A 27,772-nucleotide genomic window follows, 5' to 3' on the forward strand; every position below is an offset into this window, starting at 1 on the left:
TTATTTTTTTAAAAAAAATTAATATTTTTTACATCCCGAGGAATTGAACCCTCGGAATATACCGAGGGACCCCGTTCCTCAGAATATACCGAGGGACATGTTCTTCGGAATATACCGAGGGACATGTTCCTCGGAATATACCGAGGGACATGTTCCTCGGAATATACCGAGGGACATGTTCCTCGGAATATTCCGAGGGACCCCGTTCCTCGGAATTTTCCGATGAAAATTCCGAGGAATATTTCGTCGGAACTTCCGAAGATTGGATCCTCGGAAAGTCCATCGAAATATCCCGACGAAGTTCTCCCTCGGTATATTCCGAGGAGCTTTCTGACGAACTGGTGGTCCTCGGAATTTCCTCGGAAATTTGTTTCCTCGGAATTCCGTCGGAAAATTCCGAGGGATTTCCGAGGAAAAATGAATTTCCGAGGAGTTATTTCCGAAGACTTGTTTCGTCGGTATGTCGTCGGAATAACGTTATTCCGACGACATAACGACGATTTTTTCCCTCAGTATGCGCTGTTTTCTTGTAGTGTAAATGCAAAATCGTTTTTCATTAGTTTTATTTTAGTAAATCGAGGGATAGAAACATCTAAGAGATAGAGTGAGACGATTGAATGTTCTTGTTGAAGGATCAAGAGAGAAAAAAAAGAGAGATTAGGGTTATAATTTTGAGCTCGGATTTAGAAATGTTCTAGTGAATTTCTAGAGTCTAGTCCCGATGAGCATAGCTGCTTTTCGGATTGGAGGAGTGAGATGAACACCGGATAAAAAAATCTTTGGGTTGATTTATGCTTATCTTGATTGCTTTGTGGTTTGCCCAATCAAGTTAGATCCCAATAGATTCAAGGCGTAAGTCACATGAACACAAGTGTACATATGATATTTATAGAAATGTTCTAGTGAATTTCCATAGTCTAGTTCTGGTGAGCTTAGCTGCTTTTTCGGATTGGAGGAGTGAGAATGTGAGATAAACACCGGATAAAAAAAATCTTAGGGTTGATTTATGCTTATCTTGATTGCTTTGTGATTTGTTCAAGCAAGTTAGATCCCAGTAGATTCAAGGTGTAAGTCGCATAAATACAAGTGTACATATGATATTTGTAGAGACTCTAAGTATCCTCCACGGTGTTTTTTTTTATCAAAATCTTTCCTGGTGTTGTCAAAAAAAAAAAATCCTCCCTGGTGTTATATTTGAAAGTTTTAACAAGAACTATCTTTCAAAACTGAAATATAAAAAGAGAATAAATGAAGTTCACTGCTTGTCTTGGTCAAAAGTGGTTCACTCGATGCAAAAACTTAATCGGAAACATCATTGGATGACGAAACGATAGGGGTGGTTCCATCTGAATTATAATACTTAGACAGCTCATTTTGGCCGTTCACGTGTCAGTATTTACGTTTACAATAGCAAAAATTTCATTATGTGAGGGAATATAATGATACAAGTTTATGTTCACTACTTACCCAAAGTAGAAGGTGGCTTTTCTCCCAACTAATTGAAGTCTAACCACTTTCCTTTAGTGGAAGGTTGGCACTTATGTTTTCCATTTATAATGGCAGTTACTACTTACTCTTACCTTATTCAGACCGCGAATCCGGCATTGTGATTCGCGGAACTATATGTTAACATGTGATTTTTTTTGTTTATTATAAATAAAATTATCTTATGAATTTATTTTGAAAGGTTCTTGACCAATATAGAAAGCGTCACGCATGTGGTTGGTATTGTTAAGTTCCATATAAAATATGTGACAATGTTTTTATATTATTCCCACAACGGTAGAGTTTGGTGACATGTATGTCGACACTCGGCAAAACTTTGTATCCATTCTAGTATGGCGAAGACTGGCCTTCCCATAGTGATATGATGGTCCAATCTATTTATTTGAAGAAAAAACTATAGAAATCTTGTTTTTATTGTTATAATACAATAACGAGCGTTGTACATTGGGTAAGTAGTGGACATATAATTGTATATCATTCCTTTTTTTTTTTTTTTTTTTTTGTTTAACCCGGAGGGACTTCCACCCCCAGGGGTAACCCTCGGCGCGAGGCGAATCATTTGGTACTATGGGGAATTAGATACTCCAATTGCCTGACCAGCGTATCGAACCCGCGTGGTCCGTATTGGGGATTTTTATCTCCCCTCAAGACCATCTGGGCCAGCGACGCTGGTTAATATATCATTCCTTTTGGTAAGAGAACATATCATTTCCAATAACGAGCGTTCCTTTGTATGATTTATTTTGTTGTTGTTATAAAGCTGATATAATAGTGGAGTAATTTAACATGATTATGCGCTTGGATGACTGAAATCAAAAAATGAAAAGTCAGAAAAACTCATATACCATTCAATCACTTGTACTGATTATCATTACATGTTCATAGTTTTTCATTATTGATAACCTAGCTAGCTAAAAACAATGTATCTATATGGAGTAGAGTAAACATGGTCTTTTATACATATCTCTCTCTCTCTCTCTCTCTCTTTTGTTTTCTGCGTTAATGTTCACTCTTGTGAATTATACCATTGAGTAATTTGCGGCGCTTAATTTGGCTCTTCGTCGAATATGAGAGACAGAGACCCCAACAAATAATGTTTTTTTTTGAACCACCAAATAATGTTTTTTATGAACCAACAAATAATGTTTAATTATGAGTTTTTTTTTGTCCTTCTCTTAGTTATAAAAACTGGAAAATTTGGAATAAAGAATTATATATATAGATGCAAACAAGTGTAAGACAAAAATAAATGTCAGCGAAAATGACGAAACACCAAAGATTTTTTGAGCAATCTTTTACAGAAAAACGAAACACAGTATAGTATAAGGTTAACTAATGAACTTAAAAACGATAATGGACTTGAATTTATTCAAGTTTTGTTAGCAAATAGTCAAATACTAATGTTGATTGCTTTAACTTTGAAGTAAGAAATTTACAATTATGGTCAAATCATCCATAAAGCATCAAATGATTAAGCTCAAACCCTCACCGAAATGTCCAAAGGATATTCTCATCGACAATATGTGTCGTATAGTTTGACGTATATATCGGTAAAATAATATTCTTCCTCAGTTTCACAATGTAAATAGTTTATACTAAAAACACTAATATTAAGAAAATTGGTACTTAAAAAAAATTTAATTAATTAGTTCAACCAATTATAAAAAAATTGATATTATTTGATTGGTTACACTATATCCAATAAATGTAAAAGTTATCTAGATATTTGGAAACTACTTACATTTTGAAACAAAAGAATTTTCCTTAAACTAATTACAATAAGAAACGGAGGGAGTATTTACATTTTCTATGCGAGGAAAACCACGTGGCAGACTGCAGCAAATTTTAATTATAACTAGATTTTGATCCGCGCGTCTGCGCAAGTGTATTTTTTAAAAAATATGATGTCGTTTGTTTTTATGCACTATTTAGGGTTGGGCAAAAAACTCGAATTCGAAGAATCTAACCGATCCCAATCCGAATAAGTAGTACCAAATCCGAACCGAAATTGATTAAGTATCTGAATTATTCAAAATTTTGGTATTTGAAAAAATGAAACATAATCCGATCCGAACCAAAGTATTTTGAGTTTCCAAAATATATTTATATATTTATATATATTAATTATTTTTAGATTTAATATATATAAAAACATCCAGAATATATATGATATTTTTAAGTTTGTTTAAATACTTGAAAATATATACAAATAATCAAACGTAAATATCTAAAATTGTTTAAATATACTCAAAACTCCAAAAATACTCAAATAATTATTAATTCTCTATCCAAATATTTAAACCAAACCAATTTAAATTCGTTATTTAAATCTGAACCGAATCCTCAAAGATCTGAACCGAACACGAAATCCCAAACAGACTCGAAAATGAACCCGAACGCCCACCCCTAATCACTATTATATATCCTATATGTGTCATCATAGGTTACAAAAATATGTGTTATCATATAATTAATCTTATTTTATATGTACCATCAAATAAGTTTTCTTATAATTAATAATATTTTATACGCACAATCATATAAAAAATCACATATATTATATTTTTAATATAAAAACCATAATTTAAGTTGGTGTTTGAAATTGGGTTTTGTACTGTATTTTTCTTATATATATTGAAAACAACTTTATAATGGTTATTGGAAAATATGTTAGTAAAAATCATATTTTGAATATATGTACATTTTTGAATGAATTTTTGATATAAAACAATTTTAAATAATTATTTTGATTTGAATATGTATATCAAGTAACATAAACACATTACTTTTTAATATAATGTAATGGACTTCTAATTTTTTTAATAGCATAAGTCAATTACTTTTTTTGAATATATGTACATTTTGAATGAATTTTTGATATAAATCAATTTTAAATTATTATTGATTTGAATATATATATCAAGTAACATAAATTTATTATTTTTTAATATAATGTAATGAATTTCCAATTTTTTTAATAGTATAAGCCCATTACTTTTTTCCAATTTATTGCTACTTATGTTTCTAAACATCACTATTTTTTTAACTATCTATGTTGCGAAACAAAAATTTAAAGTAATTTTATTTTTTTCTATTTTAATAAGATAGACGAACCATCGAATCAAAACTACCAAATGCTAAAGTGAATTGATCTGTCCAATGATAAAATATAATAATATACTAAAGACTGACAAGAAATGCTCCAGAGGACCCTGGTGCTTCAGCTATTCGAATTTTAATATCAAAGTGCATACAGCATTTTAGCTAGCTATTGTTTATTGAACTCTTACATTTGTTGGAAAGCCTTTTCAAAAAAAAAAAAAAAAAAAAGAACTCTTACATTTGTTACTGTGGATCTAAATGAAAGTTGTTCTTAAAACTGTGAAATAAACGGTCTGGAAACATTCGAACCATGTATCGAAAAGTCAAGACAATTAGATGTTCACTCAAAATATATACACAATTTTCACATATATGTGTGTGTTTACATTTATAAAGAATTTAAAACCCCGTGTAAATTAAACTAAAGTGCATATAAATGCATACATGTATATAAATGGTTAGAGCTCTGTATATATTATAATTAATTGTCACCCTAGCTAAATATGCCGATTTTCTTGGAAACAAACAGGCTGTGTCGCCTTATGATCTCTATCGAAACTACTGATTCATGTAAATATTCTTGTCACTACTATCTCAAACAATTTAGCAAGGGCATGACTTGTTTCCCTCAAACTACTCGCAACAACAGGTTCTTGACGTTTTGAAACAATCACAAAAAACAATACAAATCACTTCAAACCGCTCTGAACCTCTTAAAATCAAAAGTTGGTTCCAACTACGTTTGCGGTTGCGAACGGTTGCGGGAGAGTAAATTGAAATAATAGAAATTGTAAAATGTATACATATTATATTTTAATTTATATTATAAAACTGTAAAACAAAAATATTTTCTATAATTTTCAAATTTAATAGTATAATTTTATAAATATATTTATTATATTTATTATAGTATTATGATTTTTAATATTTTTATAACTATATAAAATGTAAATATTGTTAATTTATTATTTAACAGCTGTTGCATTTGGTAGTTTACCAATCATAATAGTCTCGCAAACGCACTAATTTCTAACTGATGTACCAGTCGTACAAATCTCTAAAAAACGCTTAAAACCGCAACCACCCATTTCTGCAAACTTCTGTAACCACATCCGCAGCCGCTGCGGTTACACCAGTCAGGCCCTAAGACTTAGTCATTTTCTAAATTTGGACTTAGGCTTGTGCATTCGGGTACCCGTTGGCATTCGGGTCAAATTTTTTGGATTTCGGTTCTCTTTTATAACACCTCCTAGGTCCAATTCTAGTAAATTTGTAAGTACGGGCCAAGTTCGGATATGACACATCGAGTTTGGATCGGTTTTGTATCACATGATAGAACTCATAAAGTAATCATATATCATTTGGATTCGGGTTATATCGAATCGGTTTGGATGTACCCGAAATAAAATCTAAAATTTAAAAGCAAAACATAAGAAATATATACTTATTTATATATAATTAAGTATTTAAGGTAGTTATTTAAATTTTAGATACTTATTCTTAGATACCATATCAAAATAAATATGAAATTGAATATTTGAAGTATGTATTCATATTTCATATAATTCTATTGTATATTATTTTGGATATTCGGATCGGTATCTTCGGATATTTTTTCGGATTTTTCGGTTTTTTTGGTTTTTCGGGTTACCCGTTCGGGTTTGGTTAATAACACTTCGGGTTCGGATATGTTTTGTACCACCTTACAAGATCCATTCGGATATTTTTTATAGTTCGGACCGGGTACGGATCGGATTTTTCGGTTCGGGTTCGGTTCGGATTTCGGGTTATGGATTTTATGCCCAAGCCTATTTGGACTCCTCAAATTCGAAAGTCGAACGAGTGTATGGCAACATACAAAACAGGGTTATCTATTCATTACCGTTCCATTTCTCGTTGACCAAAGTAATAAATTTAATACTCCCTCTGTTCCTAAATATAAGATATTTAGGTAGAAACACACATATTAAGAAAACTACTTTTTGTCTATAAAGTATCATTAAAACTATAAATTAATGGTATTTAATCAATTACAAAATAGACTATTAATATATGATTGGGTATACAGTTTTTAATAAAGTAAAAGTTACCTAAAAAAATGAAAACATCTTATATATTGGAACAAAATAAAAATTATGTAAAACATCATACTTTCAGGAACAGAGGGGGTAATTTTAAGTAATGGAGTAATTTAATTTTCATTACTGCTCCCTTTCTCATAAACCAGAGTAATAAATAATAAATACTCCCTACAGTAAATTATGGCATATCAACAAAACAAAATAAAAACAGAGAGTTACTTGATGGGAAATTTGAACGCATAACAATAGCAAAAATCGAAACTAAGATTCTAACCATAGCATATGTTAGGCTATGATATAGGCTCTTTATTTATGTATAATGACAATCATGCCCCATATTGTGCGTGAAAAACCCTCGAGCCCACCGCTTTTTCCATTTTCCTTACTCCAGTAATCTGAACAGTTACCACTCATGTTCTAAACCAAACAAAGCAACAAAAAAGAAATATTTGGAGAGCGTTAACCTTTGGCGCAATAGTTAAAAATCCGGTCGATTTTGGGTACAGAAGCCGGTGGTAAGTGGCGTAGACGGCCAAATTTCAGAGGGAAACGCAAAAGCATCAACGGAAGCAAGTTCAATTTCGTAGCATTATACCACTCTAAAATTACTTTCTGAGAAAACCTGGTGAGGTTTTGAAATTGACACTACACTCTGCAATATATTGCAGATCTGTACGAAAGGGGTGATCATCCGCTGAGTAGGAAGATACTTTCTAAACTGTTTCACAGTTACATACATGGACTTTAATAGACTATTCGATAAAGTAATGTAGTATAGGCGATTTTTTTGCTGCATATGTATCCCCTTTGATTTGTCCAATTCATGTCTGCAATTGAATACGATGTGTCCTTTTGCTGTGTAAATCAAATATATTATCGTGCATATTTGTATACCGTGTTGCATATTTGTATTTTGTATTGTAAATAATGTGACTAAATTGTATAACCTAATCTTCGCTAGATTTCCCACACTGACTATACTTATGTTTATGTAGTATAGCATCATGTAAGCTAAAAAAAATTTGGGCGCTTGCCAATTGGACTAGTTCTATAGTTTCATTATCTTACTTTGTGTCTGACGTGGGTTCGTTAATATAATTGCCCTTATATCCACTTTCTTTCCATTGACAGGATGGAGGAGTTCGGTTTGCCAGAACACTTGTTTCAGACAGGGTATAAACCAACATGAAAAAAAGAATAAACAATTACTTCAATTTGCGGTGGATGACCAAGAAGTTGTATGAGCTGTGCTGGTTTTTAATGATCTATCCATACTACATTGAATATAGTATGGTCTCCTTCCCGTGTATTCCACCAACATAAATGCCCACATATATGTTGTGGTGCCTCCTACGGCCACCATATTTCTAGTTTCTCTGCACATGTAACTTATGTTTGTTATGCTTTTTTTTTGAACCCAACCTTATGCATTTCTTTGTAATGCAACACCTAAGCTTTTGTTTATTCTCTTGTCTTTAAAACTACATATTTTCTACAGGTTTCCTATTTGATATGGCTCAATAACTCTCATACCAGACACTCAATGCGTGGGAACTTATTCACTTTCGCGTAGGAGAGTGGAACCTAAACAAAATTACAGTGTGTTAATATGCTCATACTACATTGACGATATTATAGTCTATTTTGGCATTTATTCACAAGCCAAATATGGAGAATATCTGTTTTGGTGGCTACCACCCCGTTATTCATAACTCCCCTGCACTTGTTACTGATGCTTCGAATACTTGCAATTTAGAGTTTAGTTTCAAACCGGACGAGAAATTATAATATTTTAAATAATTAAGTTTGGTGTTAGGACATAAATGTGAGATTATTCTACCCGTATGTTTAGTACAATGCAATTAAGCACATGAATATTACATTCCGTCGGTTTCCACACGCATACGCGCTTGCAGGGTGATTTTCGTCAATTTTTGACAAAATCTGTCACTTCGATGGATCCGTACTACAGCATGGCTATATTATACATTTTGTTACCTCTTATAGATATCCCACGAATTCTCCCTCGCTTGATCTTACATGGGGCACGCGCGTGTTCGTACAATCATGTAGGGCGTTTATCTTTTATGGAAGATCTTTACTGTGGATAAAAGCGATAAATTAATTATTGCAGCAAACAGAAAATAAAAGAAATCCAAATTAATTGTTTTTTTTTTCTTAATGTGAAAATTGGGTAGAGTGACGAACAAGATGATGTATACCACTATATTCGTGCCTCATATATTCTATAAAAGATAAACGCCAATAATGCACGCCACATCACTATACTTCCTAAACTTTAGCATATACTTTATAGTTTATATACACACTATCCTAACTAACTAGTAACTACCATATATTAGTGTCATGTAAGATCCAATAATATAGATACGAATTTTTCTTGGATATCATCAACCTTTCTTTATAAATTAATTAAGCGATACATTTGAATACGTATTTGATGCTGAATATAAACATTTATTTATGCGGAAATACAGTGTAACGCTCCCTAGAAAGAAACCAACAGCATTAAACAGCTGAGGGATTTTGTGTTGTGCGGAGGTCGACCTTTCGGCGTTAGGATAGGCCAATCATGTTTTTTTTTTTAAAACATATTTATGATGTTATTTAATAATATTACTATACACTATAATACACATTTTAAAAATTGTTTTATGCATTATATTATATCAACATCTCACTCTTAAATGCCCTTTTTCAAAAAAAAAACATCTCACTCTTAACATCATACTCTTTCAATGTTCACGTGAATATCACACATACGCTGATTAAGATGTTACCTATTATCCTTTTTATTAGTTGTTGTTATAATATTTCGATCAATATCAGAATAAACATTTTTTTTTCTTTTTATAACGTGAAAGTATCTAAATCAAATCCCAACTAAACCTTGACTATTAGTTCGTCTCTAGTTTGTCCTTCTTCTTGCCACAATAGATGTCTCAAGTGACAAGAATATCCAACTTTCTACATGATTCACATATTAGTCAAGGTTTTGGCCCAAGATCTACACCAGCTACCAAGCTATATATATATAATAGTATATGAGTGTGATTTAAACTTGGAAATCAGAGGAGATATATATATATATATATATATCTATGCTATTTTTTTGGGGGTAAAAGTATATATGCTGTTTCAAAACGTTATCCACGAAGTTTCATATAGGACGATGCTATTACAATTAGATATTGTTATAACAAGTTTCCATATCTTGCATTATCGCGAGAAAAACATGTCTGGAAGCAAGCCACCATGGACCGCTTAAGATGATATGAAATTGAAAACTTAGCACATGATTGAAACTTGAAAGCCACAAAATGGATAAACCAGACCAATTCTCTTTCTATATAATTTTGGAGTTAACGTACTTAAATCAAATAGCTTTCAATCACAATCGTCATATTCCCGAAAGAGATAAAATGTCACAATCAGCCACGCGCAAGAGCCTCTGGACGTATTAGAGGATTCGAGGGCCGAGAAGGACATAACCACGTGACCGTCAACGTTAACCACAAACCCAGTCTCATAGGGCACTAACTTATTAAGAAGAAGAAGAACATATCTTCTCTCTTCAACATTCTCTCCACATCTCTTTAATGACATGAAAACGACACTTGTCATGACTTACTTCCGAGTTTGAAACTGAAAAACCTGATAAGGTCAAGAGAACAAAGAGAGAAGAGAAAAGGCCGCCAAAATCAATCAGCCGCCACAATGGGACTAGTCTACAACTTTTGATCAGTGATCAAAACAATTGTCTGCTACTCAATTCAATAAGGCTGCCAAAACTCAGTATGTACTGCCAAGTGATCATGACCTGTTCTAGACGTAATTAGTTTTGGTCTGTAAAATTTAATATGTACTATACTGTATACATAAGTTTTGTATCCTTAAATTATATAAATCCCTTTTGTCAAGATTTTATAGTAGTAACATGTTTAAAACTTCTTAAAATTCAAGATCGTTGCATGTGACAAGTAACGCAACCAACAGAGAACATGCTACTATCTCATCCCTTCTTCCGAACAATACGACGACGTTAGCGTTGTAAACAAACCTGCTGTTTTTGCTATAGCTTGGTGAACAACTTATCGTTTCTTAGACCATCTATTATTGGGGGGCTCTTTAATAAGTTGTAGAAGGCTTTTAGTGATACAAGGCCCATTGGAACTTCTCTGGCCCAGGAGCACCTTCTTCGTTTTCTTCCTCGACGGTTAACAAACGAGGAGCGACGGTGTGGTCCGTGATCAAAGCCGACGGGAGAGGATGATCGGCCGGCGTGCTGGAACTAATCGGATCGGTATGAGGAGGGACGACTCCTATCTGACTCGGTTCGTTGACTCAGTGTTTTCTCTGTTCCGATTAGCTGAGTTTGAGATCCTGTTTGTGATGTTCTTCATTATAGCCTACCTCATCTTCAAAGATCTGGTAGATTCACTTAACGATCGTAGGTAAATTTTGAATCTGTATCGCATTTTTCTGATTTTGATCTGAGTTTTGTGCAGACGGCAAGGCCGGAGTACAATCGGATTCTGGTCGAGAAGCCCGGTGGATCTGACATATGGCCGTTTTAGATTGAAAATAATCAAAGTCGTGCATGTTTCTGTAGAACGTATGTGCTTTGTACACAGCAATGCTGTGCCTAGCTTTCCTCTTGTGAATGTCACTCTGTTTAATTCTTCAATGTAAGCAATTAGATGCCATTACTATATACACTTGCCATGTACATGTTCATTTAGATCTTTTTGGAATCACAAGAAACTGATATAAATTCATGAGTTTCAGTTGAATTCTACGCCATAGGAGGTGATGATAGCTAGTTTAATGGTTTCAGTAGTGTATTTGTTTTCGTTTCGTATCTGTTGATTGGAGGAATGGACTGTAGGTAGAGGAAGCCAAGTAGCATTTTACAGAATCTTTAGGGCATTGTATATGATTCAATATAGGGAGAAACAAGTTTTGAGATAGATAGCAAAGTAGAAAGCCAAGTGACCAATCTGAAGAATGGAAGAAACCAAAGTTCTGTATTGTTGCTCTTTCTCTGGATGGTTTTGGTCTCTCTATAACCTTGCTGAAGGGCGGGGAGTGTCCCATTCGGTGGTGATGTGGTTACGGGTGATTTCCTTGAGAGACCTGCACCCACTTAGTGCCATGGTCAGCTCGAACTCATCACGTAGCATTTGAAGCACCTTTCTGACTCCAGCCTCTCCTTCCGCAGCAAGTGAGAACACCACTGGTCTTCCAATCTGATATTGAGAGTGCGTACAAATGCTTTATTTACTGTTAATGGTTTCAAGTAGCTTTCTGGTAATTTGGAAATATGATGCTTACAAAGATCCCCGAGGCTCCAAGTGCAAGTGCCTTGAAGACATCTGTGCCACGACGAACACCCCCGTCCAAGAAGACAGGGATTCGTCCTTGTGTCGCTTTGACAACCTGAACAGAGGAGAACAATGCTGAGGTTGCTGACGGAAAACACTTGTATGAGAACACCATTTGGCATTTATACCTCTTCAAGGGCTGAGATTGTTGCGGGAACATAGTCAAGCTGGCGAGCTCCATGGTTAGACACAATGATCCCTGCTGCACCAGCTTGAATCGCTATCCTTGCTGCAAGAGGATAAGTATAGTTGAACTGGTTAGGTTTTATTGTGAAACTAAAGTGATAAAAATTTGTTTGTCGGATGGTAACTAACCATCCTCTCCTGTAATAACACCCTTGACAAGAATCGGCATGCTAGTGATTGTCTGGAGCCACTGGACATCCTGTTTGTGTAAATGAAAAGTTAAAGCTGTCCTAGATCAAGTTTCTGTTTGGTGTCTGTATTTTAAACTATTGTACTCTCGCACCTTCCAGCTTAAGGTACGGTCAATTTGGCCAGCAACGTATGAGGCCAAACCAGAGTCATTGGCCTGCAGGTGGAAACAAAAGAAGCTCAGGAAACCTTTTGAGAATCATATTCAGACTATAATGCTAGATAGTATCTGATGGATGCTTACCTCGTCCATCTTTCCGAGGTCGAGACCTTCAAAGTTCTTCAATGTCAGGTTTGGAGGCAAAGTGAATCTGTAGCAGGAGAACGCAGAGCAATCAATTTATTTATACGTTCTGGCTTTGTATTCGTATATTAATTTACAGTCAGCTCTTGTCACTTTTGAACTGACTTGGCTTTACCTGTTCTTGATATCAGACTCTCTTCGGCCTAGCCTTGGGGTGTCTACAGTGAGAGCAATGGCTTTGAACCCCGCCCTCTCGGCTCTTCTCACGAGCTGCTCAACCACTTTCCTGTTCTTGTATACCTAACTCAGAACAAACATAGCGTGTAAATCATCAAGTGCGACCAGATTTATCGACAAGCGAGTAAGATTGCTTACATAGAGTTGGAAGAAACGAATCCCTGGTCCTGTGGAAGCAACCTCTTCAACACTGGAAGTAGCCCATGACGACAGTGTCTGAAGCATCATGGAACAAACCAAACCAGAGACATGGGTATTTATAGATTTTAAGATGAAAGAGGTTTTAAGTACCCTTCGTAGTGATGTAATAACATACCATGATGGTTCCAGCAGCAGATGCAGCTCTAGCCGTAGCATATTCCCCTGTATTATTTCCCAGTAACAGTCGTTAGAGCTAAGCCTTAGTCTTTGTTTCTAACGATACTAAAAACTAGTTTCTACTCTCTACGTAACTTCTTTGTACAGAATGTTTCAAGAGAAAGCAGACATCGTTACCTTCCGGGTGAGCCATCTTTTGCATGGCAGTAGGAGCAACCATGATCGGCATGGAGATCTTGAAACCCAAGATGGTTGTTGTCATATCAATCTTGCTCACATCAATCAGAATCCGAGGCCGGAAGCTGTTTACACATCCCAGGGTATGTATATCAGATTCACGTCTCTTGCAAAACCAATAACAAAAAGTGTTGTCTTATATCTAGACCGTAAAAAAAAAACTCACAGGATCCTAGCGAAAGCGTTTCGGTTCTCTTGAAGAGTCCACTGGTCCTCTGCACCAGAGGCATAGTAGTCATATACCATCTTAGGCAACTTCTCCTTTGCAATCGCTTCATACTCGGTAACGTTAGTAATCTCCATTTTTCCAAACTGAGCCTCACGGAAGAGAGAGATGAAGGTGTTGTGAGTGGCAAAGAAACCTTATATAATTTTTTTTTATTATATATATCCTAAAGTTTATATATCTGGTTTAGAGTTAAAGTATTTTGTGTGTTGTGACAGTTGAAAAATTGTTGGCAATGGATGAGGTTCTAAAGGTGAAGAATGGATCAGGAGATACGGACAAAGATGAGACGGGATAGTGTGTGTCTAATTCACAAGCAACTTGTGTGTTCCTTAGTTTTTCTTTCATATTATCGTTCTTAAATAAGTAAATAGTAATTCATCAGCCAATTGTTTTTCTTTTCTTTTTTTGAAGGACATATAAATCCAAGAGATGATGAAAGTGGAAGCAATAAACCTAATGGTAACGTTCAAGCCCAATCTTGCTTGGACATTTCTATGGTAGGTAGAGCCCATTAACCTCTCTGGCTCTCTTTAGTCTTTACTATTGTGTTTGACTTTTGATGATGGTTATACTGTGATTTGTGAACCGAATGCTAGTGGTGTCTATTGTATAAGGAAGAAGAATGGGACTGAAGGTAGAAGTAGGCAAATAGCATTACAGGGAATCTCTAGTCATTGTTTTGTATTTTGGATACAAGGAGAGACAAGTCTTTTGAAATAAATAGCCAAAGTGATCAATCACAAGAATATCAATAGGTTTATAATCCATTTGCATAGCTCTGTGTTGTTGCTGTTCTCTGGTATGTTGGTTCTTGTTTGTTTGCCTCTCTATAACTTGGGCAAATGGCGTGGAGTTTCCCACTCGGTGATAATGTGGTTGCGAGTGATCTCACTGAGAGACCTGCACCCACTTAACGCCATGGTTAGCTCGAACTCATCGCGTAACATTTGAAGCACTTTTCTGACTCCAGCTTCTCCTTCAGCAGCAAGTGAGAACACCACGGGTCTACCAATCTGAGATTCAGAGAGCAATTACACAAACAGTGTTATAACAGTCAATGGTTTATAGCACTTTTTCTGGTGAATTGAAATATAATATGATGCTTACGAATATCCCGGAAGCTCCAAGTGCAAGTGCCTTGAAGACATCAGTTCCACGTCGAACACCACCATCTAAGAAGACAGGAACTCGTCCTTGTGTCGCTTTGACAACCTGAAAAGAGGAGAGCGATTCTGAAATTGCTGACTAAAAGCACTTATATGAGTACACCATTTGGCATTTATACCTCTTCAAGGGCTGAGATAGTGGCTGGGACATAGTCAAGCTGGCGTGCTCCATGGTTTGACACAATGATCCCTGCTGCTCCAGCTTGTATCGCTATCCTTGCTGCAATAGGATAAGAATCGTTGACCTGGTTAGGTTTTTTCTTACTAAAGTAATGAAAACATTGGTTTGTCAGATGGTAACTAACCATCCTCTCCTGTAAGAACACCCTTGACAAGAATCGGCATGCTAGTGATTGTCTGGAGCCACTGGACATCCTGTTTGTGTACATGAAAGTTAGTGAGGTCTGAATTGACTTTTTTTTTTTCAAATACTCTGTTTTGCTATGTTATCTTAAGATTTGTTTGGATTCTCTTACCTTCCAACTCAAGGTACGGTCAATTTGACCAGCAACATATGAAGCCAAGCCAGAGTCATTGGCCTGCAGGTTACAACACAACAAGTTCAAGTAAATATCAGGAAACAATAGTGGATCATTGCTCGTCTTCAGACTATAATGCTAGATAGTATCTGATGGATGCTTACCTCGTCCATCTTTCCGAGGTCAAGACCTTCAAAGTTCTTCAATGTCAAGTTTGGAGGCAAAGTAAATCTGTAGTAGAAAAAACGCACATTGTTACTCTACAGTTTTTAGCTACTGTTTGCATGTTTGAATCAAGTTAACTCTTATCACATCTCAGTTGGAGTGGCTTTACCTGTTCTTGATATCAGACTCTCTGCGACCTAGCCTTGGGGTGTCTACAGTGAGAGCAATGGCTTTAAACCCTGCCTTCTCGGCTCTTCTCACGAGCTGCTCAACCACTTTCCTGTTCTTGTATACCTACTCAGAACAATATCATAACGTGTGAATCATCACATGTGACCAGGTTTTGTCAGGTTGTGTGCAACAAGCTGCCTAGATGACTTACATAGAGCTGGAAGAATCGGATCCCTGGCCCTGTGGAAGCAACTTCTTCAACGCTGGAAGTAGCCCATGAAGAAAGTGTCTACAAAACCATGGAATAAAAGATTCAAAGTCTTGTTTTGGATGAAAAACATTTTGTGACAAATATGAATAATATACCATGATGGTTCCAGCAGCAGACGCAGCTCTAGCCGTAGCATATTCCCCTGTATTAATTTTTTCCATTAGTACATCCTTATAGTCTTTGTCTCTACAACAACTCGGTTTCTACAAATGTTTCCATTAGCAGATGTTTTTTTTACCTTCAGGATGAGCCATCTTCTGCATGGCAGTAGGAGCAACCATGATTGGCATGGAGATCTTGAAACCCAAGACGGTTGTGGTCATATCAATCTTGCTCACATCAATCAGAATCCTAGGCCGGAAGCTGTCAAAAACATTCCACAAGGTATCTTATATATCAAATCACATCTCTTGTGAAACCAGTAACAAAAAAGTAAAATATTATCTTAAAGAAAAGAAAGCTTACAGGATCCTAGCGAAAGCGTTTCTGTTCTCTTGAAGAGTCCATTGGTCCTCTGCACCAGAGGCATAGTAGTCATATACCATCTTAGGCAACTTCTCCTTTGCAATCGCTTCATACTCGGTAACGTTTGTGATCTCCATTTTCTGTCAAAAAGAGTAAAAAAGACTTGAGTTAGTCATCTTTTGTAGAATTCAGACATAGTCATAGCTACAGATTCTAACTCTCTGTCTGGTCTTAAGCACAGAAACTCACACACCTTGATGGGAATGGGAATGGAGAGGTCTCGGAAGAGATGAAGGGTGACTGTAACAAGAGCTTAAACTATATATCCAATTATTTTATCGGTTTTTCACAAAAAAAAAAAAATTATTTTATCGTTATTTAAATGTTATATATTTGTCATGTATTAGTTTGTAACATCTTTTTTTAATATGGATGAGAAGTTGGAGGTGAAGAATGGTTGAGGAGATACGGACAAAGATGAGATGGGTTGTGTTTCTAATCCACAATAGCAACTCGTGTGATCCTTAGCTTTTTCATTCGTATTATCGTTCACTTTCTCGAGGAAAAAGTTATTATTTCCATAAACCAATCATTTTATTTCTTTTCTGAAAGAAGATAAATTCAAGAGTAGATGAATCATTGATGAAAACTGAGAGAAAACAAAATGTAAAAGCGTGCTTTCGTGGGCGTTAATATGTTTTTTTTTTTTTTTTGTCACAAAGGCGTTAATATGTTTTAAAAGAAGCTTAAAAGTCCAAACGTAATGGGCTTTTATTTGACTAAATTTAGACATCTCAATTAGGGCCGAAGCCCGTAGCCCGAGCCCGCCCAGCCCTAAAAATTACCGGGCTTGGGCTTAGCTGTATAAGCCCAAAAAAATTGGGCCTTTCGGGCTAAGCCCATTTGGGCTTTGAGTATTTTGGGCTTAAGTCCGTTTGGGCTAGGGCCGGCCCGAAAACCCGAAATTTATATTTTAGCGTAAATATTATCCTTCTTTCTTGTAATCGAAACTATTATTAGTATTGATATATTATTTTAATATTTTTATCTAAACTCTAATAAAGCAAATATAAAAGTTTTTAATGCACTTTATTGTTTCATCATTACAAGTGTTACATTTTAAATTTTACAAAAGTACATTCTTCTTTTATGTACAACATGTTTTTATTTTCAAAATATAAAGTATAAAACGTTTGACCATGTTTATCATAAATTTTGTTCTCTTATATTTTTTGTTTTAATTGATATTTGATTATTTAAATCTTATTAAATTTGGTTTGTGTATAAAATGTTTTTAAAACATACGAAAAAATAAAAAATTTGTGATAGACAAGAAAATTTTAAACTTACTTTATAATTTTTTTATTTTTTAAAAATGAAACTCTTTTTTTTAATGAAAATTCACATGTATTAAAACGATAGAAATGACAATGACAAATTATTTTTCGAAAAGCCCACAAAAGCCCGAAAAGTTCTGTAGCCCTATAAGGGCGGGCCGGGCTTTGAATTCTAGGCCCAAATTATTTTCGGGCCGGGCCGGGCCGGGCTCAAATATTTACGGGCTTAGCGGGTTTGGGCCGGACCGGGCCGGGCCAGCCCGAATTGACACCCCTACTAAAAGCCCATAAAACGCCTGATCAAAGCGGGACCCACTTAATGAAGTTCCTCAGCTCGCCGTTTTTCCCCGCAGCTCTCGTTGTTTGCGAAAATGGAAAATTGAAAAGCTTCAGTGAATGAAGGAGAGGAGACGAAGCAAAGTGGTAATCAGCGATCATCACAGTCGATCGGATTCAATGGCGGCGGATCGGAGCAAAGGCGTAGTGAGAGACGAATTCGCGACATATGCTTACATTCTTCTCTACATCGCTCTCTCTAGCGGTCAAATCTTCTTCAATAAGGTTTTAACAGTTTTAACTTCAATCTCAAAACCTGGATCTGTGTTCTCATCATCGTATATAGTTCTTATGCTATTTAGAATCGTGATCCGATCCGCTAGATTAAGCTGCCTGTGTGGAAGCAATGTGTATTGGAGATCGTTTAGGAAGCAATGTGTATTGCTATTGCGCCATTGTGAAGTCTAGGAAGCTCAAACCAAAGAAAAATTATATTAAATCACATTTTGAGAAGGATTTGTTGATTTTAGATATGTATATATAAGATTAGTGAACAAAAAAGATATATATATATATATATATATATATATATATAAGATTTAGATAATTTTTATTTCTAGTTGAAATAGATCACTAACGGTTTTGTGTCTCTGTGACTGTGCAGTGGGTATTGTCATCTAAAGAAATAAACTTTCCTTATCCGCTTGGATTGACTTTACTCCATATGATCTTCTCCTCTGTCTTGTGCTTTCTTCTCACCAAAGTCCTTAAGGTACTTTCCAATCTTGTAATCATCTTCCTTTATTTGTTTCTTAATTAAGAATGTAAAGATTCTAACTTTTGGTCTTTTTTTTTTAACGAAGATCTTCAAGGTTGAGGAAGGAATGACATTAGAAATGTAAGGAGAAACAAGACTTTGTAAGCATTTTTGATTTTGGTAGTAGTTGAAAATACCCATTACGCTACTCATCTTTGGTTTAGTAATAAACATTGTCGCTTTATGTACTCAGATATGTTACATCAGTTATTCCAATAGGTGCCATGTTTGCCATGACCCTCTGGTTGGGAAACACTGCCTATCTCTACATTTCAGTTTCTTTTGCCCAGATGCTGAAGGCTATAAGTGAGTTCATGTTGTCTACTTACATCTTAGTGAGCTTTTGGATACCAATACATTCTTGAATCATATACTTGCAGTGCCTGTTGCTGTGTTTGTTCTTGGGGTTGCTGCTGGGCTTGAAATGATGAGCTGCAGGATGCTTTTGATTATGTCCATCATAAGTTTCGGTGTTTTAGTTGCCTCTTATGGGGAACTGAATATCAACTGGATCGGTGTAGTTTACCAAATGGGTGGCGTCGTTGGAGAAGCGTTGCGGCTTATCTTCATGGAGATACTTGTCAAGAGGAAAGGCATCAAGTTAAACCCAATCTCTCTCATGTACTATGTCAGCCCCTGCAGGTAAGAAGAACACATCTTCAATTCTTTATCATGATTCAAAGCCTAAAGGTGTTCTTTATCTCTACGTAGTGCTGTTTGCTTGTTTCTACCGTGGATCTTTCTAGAGAAGTCGAAGATGGAGGGAAACGGCACATGGAACTTCCATTTCCTAGTGTTGACACTTAACTCCCTCTGTACATTCGCTCTCAACTTGTCGGTTTTCTTGGTGATCTCTCACACGAGTGCTCTCACTATCCGAGTTGCTGGCGTTGTCAAGGACTGGGTGGTTGTTTTGGTCTCAGCTCTTCTCTTTGCAGACACAAAACTCACTCTCATCAATCTTTTTGGTTACGCCATTGGTAAGTCAAGAAACTCCTCACCATACCAGCGAGTCTTTGCGTCTCTTATAACTGTGCTTTGTGTGTTTACATGCAGCTATTGCCGGTGTAGCGGCATATAACAATCATAAGCTGAAGAAAGAAGCTTCTCCTCGAGTAACCACCGAAACTCCAGGAGATAATAGTGAATCTATAGCGTTGGTGTCACAGGCTAATACAGAGAGATGATGATGTAGTCTCTCATCAGTCTTGAAGGGTAACCTTTGATTGTTTTGTGATATGTACCTTCCGAATTCTATAACTCATACGAACTACTCTGTACCTGAAAGGTAAGAAAGTTCAATCGATTTTTCCAATTCTCATGACATTTAGTCACAATAATGCATTTTTTCATGTAGTTGATATATGAACGTTGACCCTATATATCATTCAACATAAAGCCAGAGAAGAGTTACTATTTGATAAACGAAAAAAATAAATGGAGGAATTGAATAAATAAAAAATATGAAATTTTGTTTAATTTATTTTGTAAACAAAATAGTGGGAATCTATATGTTAATAATTTGACAAAACATTAAACTTCATTTATATGAATTTTTAACCGTTAAAAGTCTCGACACACTCCTAAGTGTTCATATTTCATCACAAAACATCCCCTTGGTTGTGATACAGAGAGAAGGGATAAATATTTTTCCCTGTGAGTGTTAAGTAAATTTGTTCTCCTTATTTTTTTGTACAGTTTTGAAAGAGAGTGAAACGTAATTAACGGAAAAAGAGATCTCTTACATTGAAGTCTATCGATGAACGTTCATTGTTCACAAATACATAGTATAGTCCAGTGGAGATTAATGTAAGAGCGTTCTTGGCTTTAGTTTTGTTTTGAACATTCACGTGGCTTACAAGAAAATAAATGGATTGTCGGTTGGTAGTACTTTAAAAGATCATACAAGAAGTAACGATAGCATGCTTCGTAATGAATCTGAATATTGTAACCGAAAGATTAAACGAGTAGATGAAAAATTAACAAACAACTCTAATGCTGAGAGATTACAAATAGATTCTCGTAAAACAAGTTGATGATCATTTTCCAAGAAACGTATGTGTAACGACCCGGATTTTTCAAATCGGTTTGATTTTGTTTTTCTTCTAATTATAATCTTAATCTAAACCGGTTTGGTCAAATTAAATTAATAACCACTTCCTTCTTCTTTATTAAACGCAGCCGTAATATGTCTATTTCGATATATATAATCTCTTCCTCGTAACCTAAAGAAAAAGTTTCAGTCAAAGAAAAAAAACCTAAAGAAAAAGTGTAAGCAGATCTTCTCCCATTGTTATTCACGATCACCATCTCCATCTTCTCCACTCTTGTTCACGTTCACTCCCATCTCTCTTGCTCATCACTTGTGTCACTCTCTTCTTCTCCTCCATTTTATTCTTGTGTTCGTGTGTTTGATGACCGAGAAGACGTGATGCATCCACCATCGCTAGCCACCACCGGAGCCATGGTTCATCATCGGAGGAGCAGCCCATGGTATCACAGACTCGTTACCTGCCGTCACGTCCGTTGTTGTTACGTATCGGATCCGTGAGATGGAGAGCCTAAGCCGAGAGGGAGAGAAGCGTTCCAGGTAGAGCCGCCATGTTCCTCACCACCACCGGTCGTAGATCTGCACTGTCGTGAGTCTTTAGTCACCGTAGATGGAGCCCACTGTTGGGCCTAATATTATAGCCTAATGGCTGAATTAATAAAAGGCATAAGGTGAATACAAATGGGTCTACTGGTCACATGGAAAAAGCCTGGCTGGGTTAAATGAATGAAACTTAAGAAAATCCCACATCGGGGAAGTAGAGAGTAGATGAGCAATATATATATGCTCATGTGTTATGAGTTGTTAAGCGGCTCAAGGAGAGAGTAAGTCTGTCCACGCGCCATCCGGCCGGCTCGGCGTGGGCTTGGGCGTGAGATTGGGCTTGGGTCTTGGGCCTCTAGCCCAATAAGAATATTTTTTTTGGACCAAGTTAAGCACTACATTTTTGCCATTTCATTTCTAAAAAACAGAATGACGTTCGTGAATAAACAACACGTAGTTTGTCTAAAAACGACACGAAGTTTGTCTGTTCGAAATGGATCAGAACGAGTCAACAGAAGAGAGATCTTGCGGAGAAAGTTTCTCAACTCTCCACTCCCGAGATTTCAGAGATATTTTCGCTAAACGTGTGCAACAGTTTCGAAAATCAAATCCAGTTCTCTTCTTTAAATACTCGACTCCTCTTCATTCATTTCTTAACTTTTTCACATCGAAACCAACAGCAAAAATTCCCTTAGCGTAAGTCTTAAATACGAGAGTGTTTGTAGAGTTTATAGTTCGATAGGGCGATCACGGGTGAAGCGTGATTTGTCTGCCATGATTGTATCCTGGGACTCGGTATTCGTACAGTTCTGTCTCACTAACGGAGCGAATATTTAGAGTTAAGGAAAGAGATTATATCTCGACTCCATGTTCATTAGCGAATACGATTTCTTATCGTTCTTGTATTCGCTCTTCACAATCGTTTATTTCCTTAACATATCGCTTTTATTATATCATTTATTTCAGTCCGGTTATCCGGCTTTTACACGCACGTCGTCAAAGTGCAAGATCCATTAACGTTACCCCAAGCCGTGATAGCTAAGTGATCCCTTCTCCATTTCTTGTATAGCAAGCAACATTTGTAGCATAAAACCTAATCGTATATTGTGCATGGTGAAATCGTATGATTTAGGTGAGACTTATTCAATGAGTAATTCATGCTAAACTTGGTCGAGTCTTGTTAGGTGAAGCAAGTCCAATTCTGAACATTTTCCGATCCATCTCCGATTGTGGCTAAGTTGAGGGCTATCCGTCCAATCCGTGCTAGTTTAGTACTACTATTATGGAAAGTCTAATTTCGAAACATGATATTCTCTGTGAATCGAGTCTGATTGAGAGTCTTTGTTTGTTTATTATTATTACTGATTGTTAAACAGAAAATAAAATAGTAGAGGATTCAACTGATGATTGAAATGAGTGATGTTAAAATGTAATCTCTCAATATAACTATATAATAATGGAGAAATTTAAAATGATGTAAGTCACAGTGATGTGATTTAGTTAACAAAATAGTGTAAGATTTTGGTATTACAAGATTACCTTTTTCAGGTGGAGTGGTAAGAGAAGAAACTTTCAACCTAAACACTCCACCTACATGGCCTTTCTATACATTGCCTTGAAGAGGTAGGAAGCATCATGCATGCGGATGTATGTTTGAGAAAATGAAGTGTTTTATTAGTCAAATGTTCCGGAAACATCTGAAAATGAAACATCGCCATATCAGTTTTTTTTTGGTCTAAATGTTAAATTTTATACCAAAGTTTTAAAATTTTGACAGCAGTTACATAGAGCACTAGTAGCAGATAAAAAACAAAAATCTAAACACCAAGGAGAAAGAACAAGCAACAATGGTGAGACAAGGGACTTAAACAATTAACACAAGCGCAGAAGACACTAGCAGAAGGAAAGCTTGGCTGAGACTGAAGCATTGCCAAATGGATTCGGAGTCTTTGATATTACCTAAGATCACGCTTGGTAGATATCGGCTTGCCCAAAGCGCTACTCCAATTGATTGACTCCGATCACATGCAGCTTTGCAATGACCAACCGAGGAAACCATATCCGCCAACCACCACCAGTAGAGGAGACTGAAACCTGAGCTAAATACCTCCACTTGCATCAAGCAGACTAGAGCGCCATCCGGCTTGACGCCACAAGACTACCAATGTCACACTTATTACACTCGGCTTCAGAACAAAGTGCGAGCTGCAAGAAGACGGGAAGTGATGAGAGCCACATCCTGAGCCGCTCGCCCAAACCTGCAATATAGAGATAGAACAGCCCTACATTCTGAGATGCTTGCTCAAACCTGCAATTTAGAGATAGAACAGCCCTCCACTGGAGCCCAAGAGACCCGACAATGGAGCTGGGATGGCTGATCAGCACACGAGTCTCCTTCAAGGATGCCGAACAGCGAGACTCAAACAGAAGTCCGACACCTTGCCTCGCGCTCACACTGAGAATCGATGGGAGCTCTACAGAGCCTCATCGCCATATCAGTTTCTACGTCTACATCCGTCTATTAATTAATTCCAGGATCAACACATTTATTTTGGAGTTTCATTAAGTCAAGGATTTATTACAAGCTCAAGAGCCAACAAGACAAAGTTAAAATAATAACAAACCACCTCAAGAGCAAACTAAACAAGCATACTAGCTAGCTAGTGATCAAATGATACATATATACAGTAGAACCTCTATAAATTAATAATATTGAGACTTTAAAATTTTATTAATTTATAGAGATATTAATTTACAAAAGTTTCTTTTTTAGATTTTTTTCTATTTTTAAATGTTTTTATTAATAAAATAAGAAAATATTTGATTTTACCGTATATAAATTATTTAAATTTTAGAAAATTGACTTTCATATTATTTTATTATCTTATTTGGTGTACAGTGAAACCTCTATAAATTAATAATGTTGGGACTACACCAAAACTATATTTTTTATTAATTTATTGATATACTAATTGAACCAAAAACTCAATTTGGAACTATAAAATTATATTATTTTATAGAGATTTTTAGTGTATATTAATTTATAGAGTATTAATTTAAAGAGGTTATACTGTATATTGTTATGTTTCATAGAATTGTTATGTGGTTTTCGATATAATTTTACTAAATATTATTAAAAATATATTAAAATATTAAAAAAATAAAAGTATTTTCATTGTGAATATAAATCTAACAATATAATGTTTAGTTTGTACTTATATAAAATATATATAGAGATATATTATTAATTTATGATTTTAATGAGACTATATATTTACATGGGAGTTTTAAAAATATTATTATCTTATTATTTTATCGATTTGTGTTATATTTTACACTGGTCCAAGTTGGAACTGACAAAATTTATTAATTTATAGAGATTATTAATTTATCGAGTATTAATTTATAGAGGTTTTACGGTAGATAGCTTTATTTATTTATTTATTTATTTTTTTTGGTAACTCTGGTATCTGAGCAGCCACATTCCCAACTATCCCATTGTAAGGGGTCCAGCGCTCCAACGGAAGGGATGTTAAATCCGTTGTGGCCAAGGCTCGAACCCGGATGGCGGGCAGTACAACTGTAACTCCTTTTCCACCAAGCTACGAGCACTTGGTTTAGCTTTATTTATTTGCAAGGAATCAATCTTATTTAGAGAGAGCAGTAAGCCTTGAGAGCAGATAAATCCCTCTTATGGGTATCGGACCTATTGATGATGTTGAACTTGAAGTAAGCGTCAAAATTAAAAGGCTTCATCATCGACCATCTCCTCGAGTGCATTTATGAACAGTCCTTCTTTGGGAAGCACGAACAGTCCAGCCACGTGCCGATCTTTCTTTCCGGTTATTACCACACGGTGAAACGGAGGAAACACCCTACCATTCAGTAGTAACTACAAAACCCATATAAGATGATGTTGATAAAATAATCAAAAATGATTTTACATGATTGAGACTCAAGGAAGCTTAATTTTACATGAAGTGAAGCTCCGGCTATAACGAGGAAAGAAGAGCCTTGAGATGGCTTAGCTTTGATCCAGTCTTCACCATCTTTGGCTTTGATCTCCACGCCATCTACTACGTCATTTTGACAAAGTATTGTAAGGAAATGGCTATCGATATGAGGGTTGAGGCCTGGCTGCTCCTCTGCGTTTTCGTCAAGTCATCTATATTTGATGAGACGAAAGTGCTTCCTCGCTGAGTTAAGGTGCTCCTCGACGTATTTCTCGAGACCGAAACTCTCCATGATCATCGTCCTCACCTTCACGTCTAATGCTATTAAATTTTCCGCGAATGACTGAACATTCTTGCTGCAAGAAAGAGATAAAATCATACCAAAAAAAAAAGAAAGAGATACAAAATTTACAGAAGTATTATTTATTTCACCTATTTTTGTATTAGAGTTTATTTATTTCATCTATGTTTTATATTTTTCTGTTGGGCATAAATTAAATTAGGAGTAATTCCACCGGGATATGGCAGGATACCGATATCCTGTTTCCAGGTTTCCAACTTCCGCCTTCTGGATCAGACGTTTCTCTTGTTTCCAAGTTAAAAAGAAAAAAGAAAATATCCAGATAAACAGATTCTTTTTCACATCTCCAGATATAGTGAATATAACATAAGTCTCACCAATGATATAAACATGGTTAAAACACTAAGAGAGAAAGCTATTGGATATATACAAAAAGTAGATATTTAAAACTAGAATTTATACTCTAAAACATTGTATTCAAGTTTTTAAAATCAATAAAACACTATTTGATATTTTTGATTGTTTTATTTCTTGTTTCTTTAGTATTAGAAAGAATCCAATATTTTTTTAATTTGACATTTTCAATCCTGATAATTTATATACTTTCTAGCGAGAGATGATATATAACATTGATTGATAATAAAAACAAGGGCATACAATTAAGATAGAGAACCTGAAGGTGATGTTGCCTTGAGGCCAAAGCTTGTAGGTTACTTCGTCGACACTTTTGAGGATTATTTGCACCGTCACAGCCAATAGCCTCTTATAAAGGTAGAGTCGGATTCTGACCAGCGTATCCTTTGTAGAGTTTGTCAGACTTTGTTCTCAGTTTAGTTTCAAGAGGTAAATCAAAAAATTCCTCCGAGGCCTCGAACAGCGCCTTCCGTAGCTCCACTGAAGCTCCGTTGAACAAGGCCTCGAAACATCCGTACTCTTCTAGGGCTGTTCGGACTTGGGCTCTCACCGAGTCCCACTCCGGACTTGCCGGTTTGAGGTTTGGAATCGAGAAGTCGATGACCGGAATTAAGAATTAAGAGTGTAGTTTGTATTTGTGAATATTTTGAAGACTCGGTTGGTTATTAATTATTATATAGCAAGATGAAGTTGATGTGCTACCTAATCAAATACAGTCACATTATAATTCACATTATAACGAACAGGGCCTCATAATATTTTTATTGTCTAATTCTGCATCACTAACGGTCTTTGTGCGTCTCTGACTGTGCAGTGGGCATTGTCATCTATAGAAATAAACTTTCCTTATCCGCTTGGATTGACTTTACTCCATATGATTTTTTCCTCTGTCTTGTGCTTCCTTCTCACCAAAGTCCTTAAGGTACTTTCCAATCTTGCAATGTATCTTCCTTTCTTTGTATCGTAAGTTAGATGAATGTTAAAGATTCTAACTTTTGGTCTCTCTTCTCCATCAAGATCTTCAAGGTTGAGGAAGGAATGACATTAGAAATGCAGTAAGGACAACAAGACTTTGTAAGAATTGTGAATTCTATAACTCTGTACCTGAAAGGTAAGAAAGATTGATCGATTTTTAGTCATTTTTCATGTATTTAATATATATATATATATATGAACGTCGAGCGAATATATTTCATTCAAATAAAGCCAGCAAAAAGAGTAATAGTCTATTTTATTTTATTTTTCCTAAAATGTGGTGAGATCTATCCATATATACTTCAGAAGAAAAAAACAAAAAGGCACTTACTAGCTTTAAAGTCCAATGCCTTAATCAGAGATTTACTTGTAAGTGGCTGTTCGTTTCATCATCTGCCATCTTCATCCGGTCGATCCATCTGTATGATCCATTCAGATGGTGATCCTTTTTTTTGAACAACTAAAATTTCATTGCAAAGAAAAGTTTACTACAAAAAAGTCTACTTGCGTCTCCTTTTCCATCCGGACGATCAATTCATATTTTGTGGGACTGTTTGTTTGTCCATCCACATGATTCATCTTGTGTTTGTTTCTTTATTTTTATTTTCATCCACATGAGTTTAGTGAACAAATTACTAATATACCCATGTTTCGA

At 35.7% G+C, this 27,772-nt stretch overlaps 3 protein-coding genes, 1 long non-coding RNA gene and 2 pseudogenes across 8 annotated transcripts; 3 read left to right on the plus strand and 3 right to left on the minus strand.

Annotated features, from left to right (window-relative positions):
• The first annotated feature begins 10,861 nt into the window (after positions 1-10,861).
• LOC106418147 lies at positions 10,862-11,503 on the plus strand. The gene is made up of 2 exons (XM_013858802.3): positions 10,862-11,141; positions 11,219-11,503. The coding sequence occupies exons 1-2, from the start codon at positions 10,980-10,982 to the stop codon at positions 11,285-11,287; spliced, it is 231 nt and encodes a 76-aa protein (XP_013714256.1). The 5' UTR covers positions 10,862-10,979; the 3' UTR covers positions 11,288-11,503.
• Positions 11,504-11,599: 96 nt separating this feature from the next.
• On the minus strand, positions 11,600-14,047 carry LOC106418144 (glycolate oxidase 1). Of its 2 annotated transcripts, none has more exons than XM_013858798.3 (11): positions 13,672-14,047; positions 13,446-13,570; positions 13,267-13,313; positions 13,089-13,166; positions 12,889-13,013; positions 12,714-12,780; positions 12,564-12,626; positions 12,410-12,479; positions 12,223-12,323; positions 12,045-12,149; positions 11,600-11,959 (listed from the first exon to the last, which is right to left on the minus strand). In XM_013858798.3, the coding sequence occupies exons 1-11, from the start codon at positions 13,806-13,808 to the stop codon at positions 11,774-11,776; spliced, it is 1,104 nt and encodes a 367-aa protein (XP_013714252.1). In that variant the 5' UTR covers positions 13,809-14,047; the 3' UTR covers positions 11,600-11,773. The 2 variants fall into 2 exon arrangements, with proteins under 2 accessions (XP_013714252.1, XP_013714253.1); XM_013858799.3 differs by having other exon boundaries at positions 13,668-13,783.
• On the plus strand, positions 13,864-14,661 carry LOC106418148. The gene is made up of 2 exons (XR_001283618.3): positions 13,864-14,054; positions 14,146-14,661. It is a non-coding gene; the product is annotated as an uncharacterized LOC106418148 (long non-coding RNA).
• Positions 14,364-17,147, minus strand: LOC106418145 (peroxisomal (S)-2-hydroxy-acid oxidase GLO2). Of its 4 annotated transcripts, none has more exons than XM_013858800.3 (12): positions 16,705-17,147; positions 16,452-16,591; positions 16,225-16,349; positions 16,082-16,128; positions 15,927-16,004; positions 15,714-15,838; positions 15,544-15,610; positions 15,377-15,439; positions 15,206-15,275; positions 15,020-15,120; positions 14,842-14,946; positions 14,364-14,747 (listed from the first exon to the last, which is right to left on the minus strand). In XM_013858800.3, exons 2-12 carry the CDS (start codon positions 16,586-16,588, stop codon positions 14,562-14,564), a joined length of 1,104 nt encoding a protein of 367 aa, XP_013714254.1. In that variant the 5' UTR covers positions 16,589-16,591; positions 16,705-17,147; the 3' UTR covers positions 14,364-14,561.
• A 949-nt stretch (positions 17,148-18,096) lies between these two features.
• LOC106418149 lies at positions 18,097-20,207 on the plus strand (annotated as a pseudogene).
• A 4,320-nt stretch (positions 20,208-24,527) lies between these two features.
• Positions 24,528-26,755, minus strand: LOC106416850 (annotated as a pseudogene).
• Between the last annotated feature and the right edge of the window lie 1,017 nt (positions 26,756-27,772).

This window comes from Brassica napus, chromosome C1 (genome assembly GCF_020379485.1).
Source record: "Brassica napus cultivar Da-Ae chromosome C1, Da-Ae, whole genome shotgun sequence".
NCBI lineage: Eukaryota > Viridiplantae > Streptophyta > Magnoliopsida > Brassicales > Brassicaceae > Brassica > Brassica napus.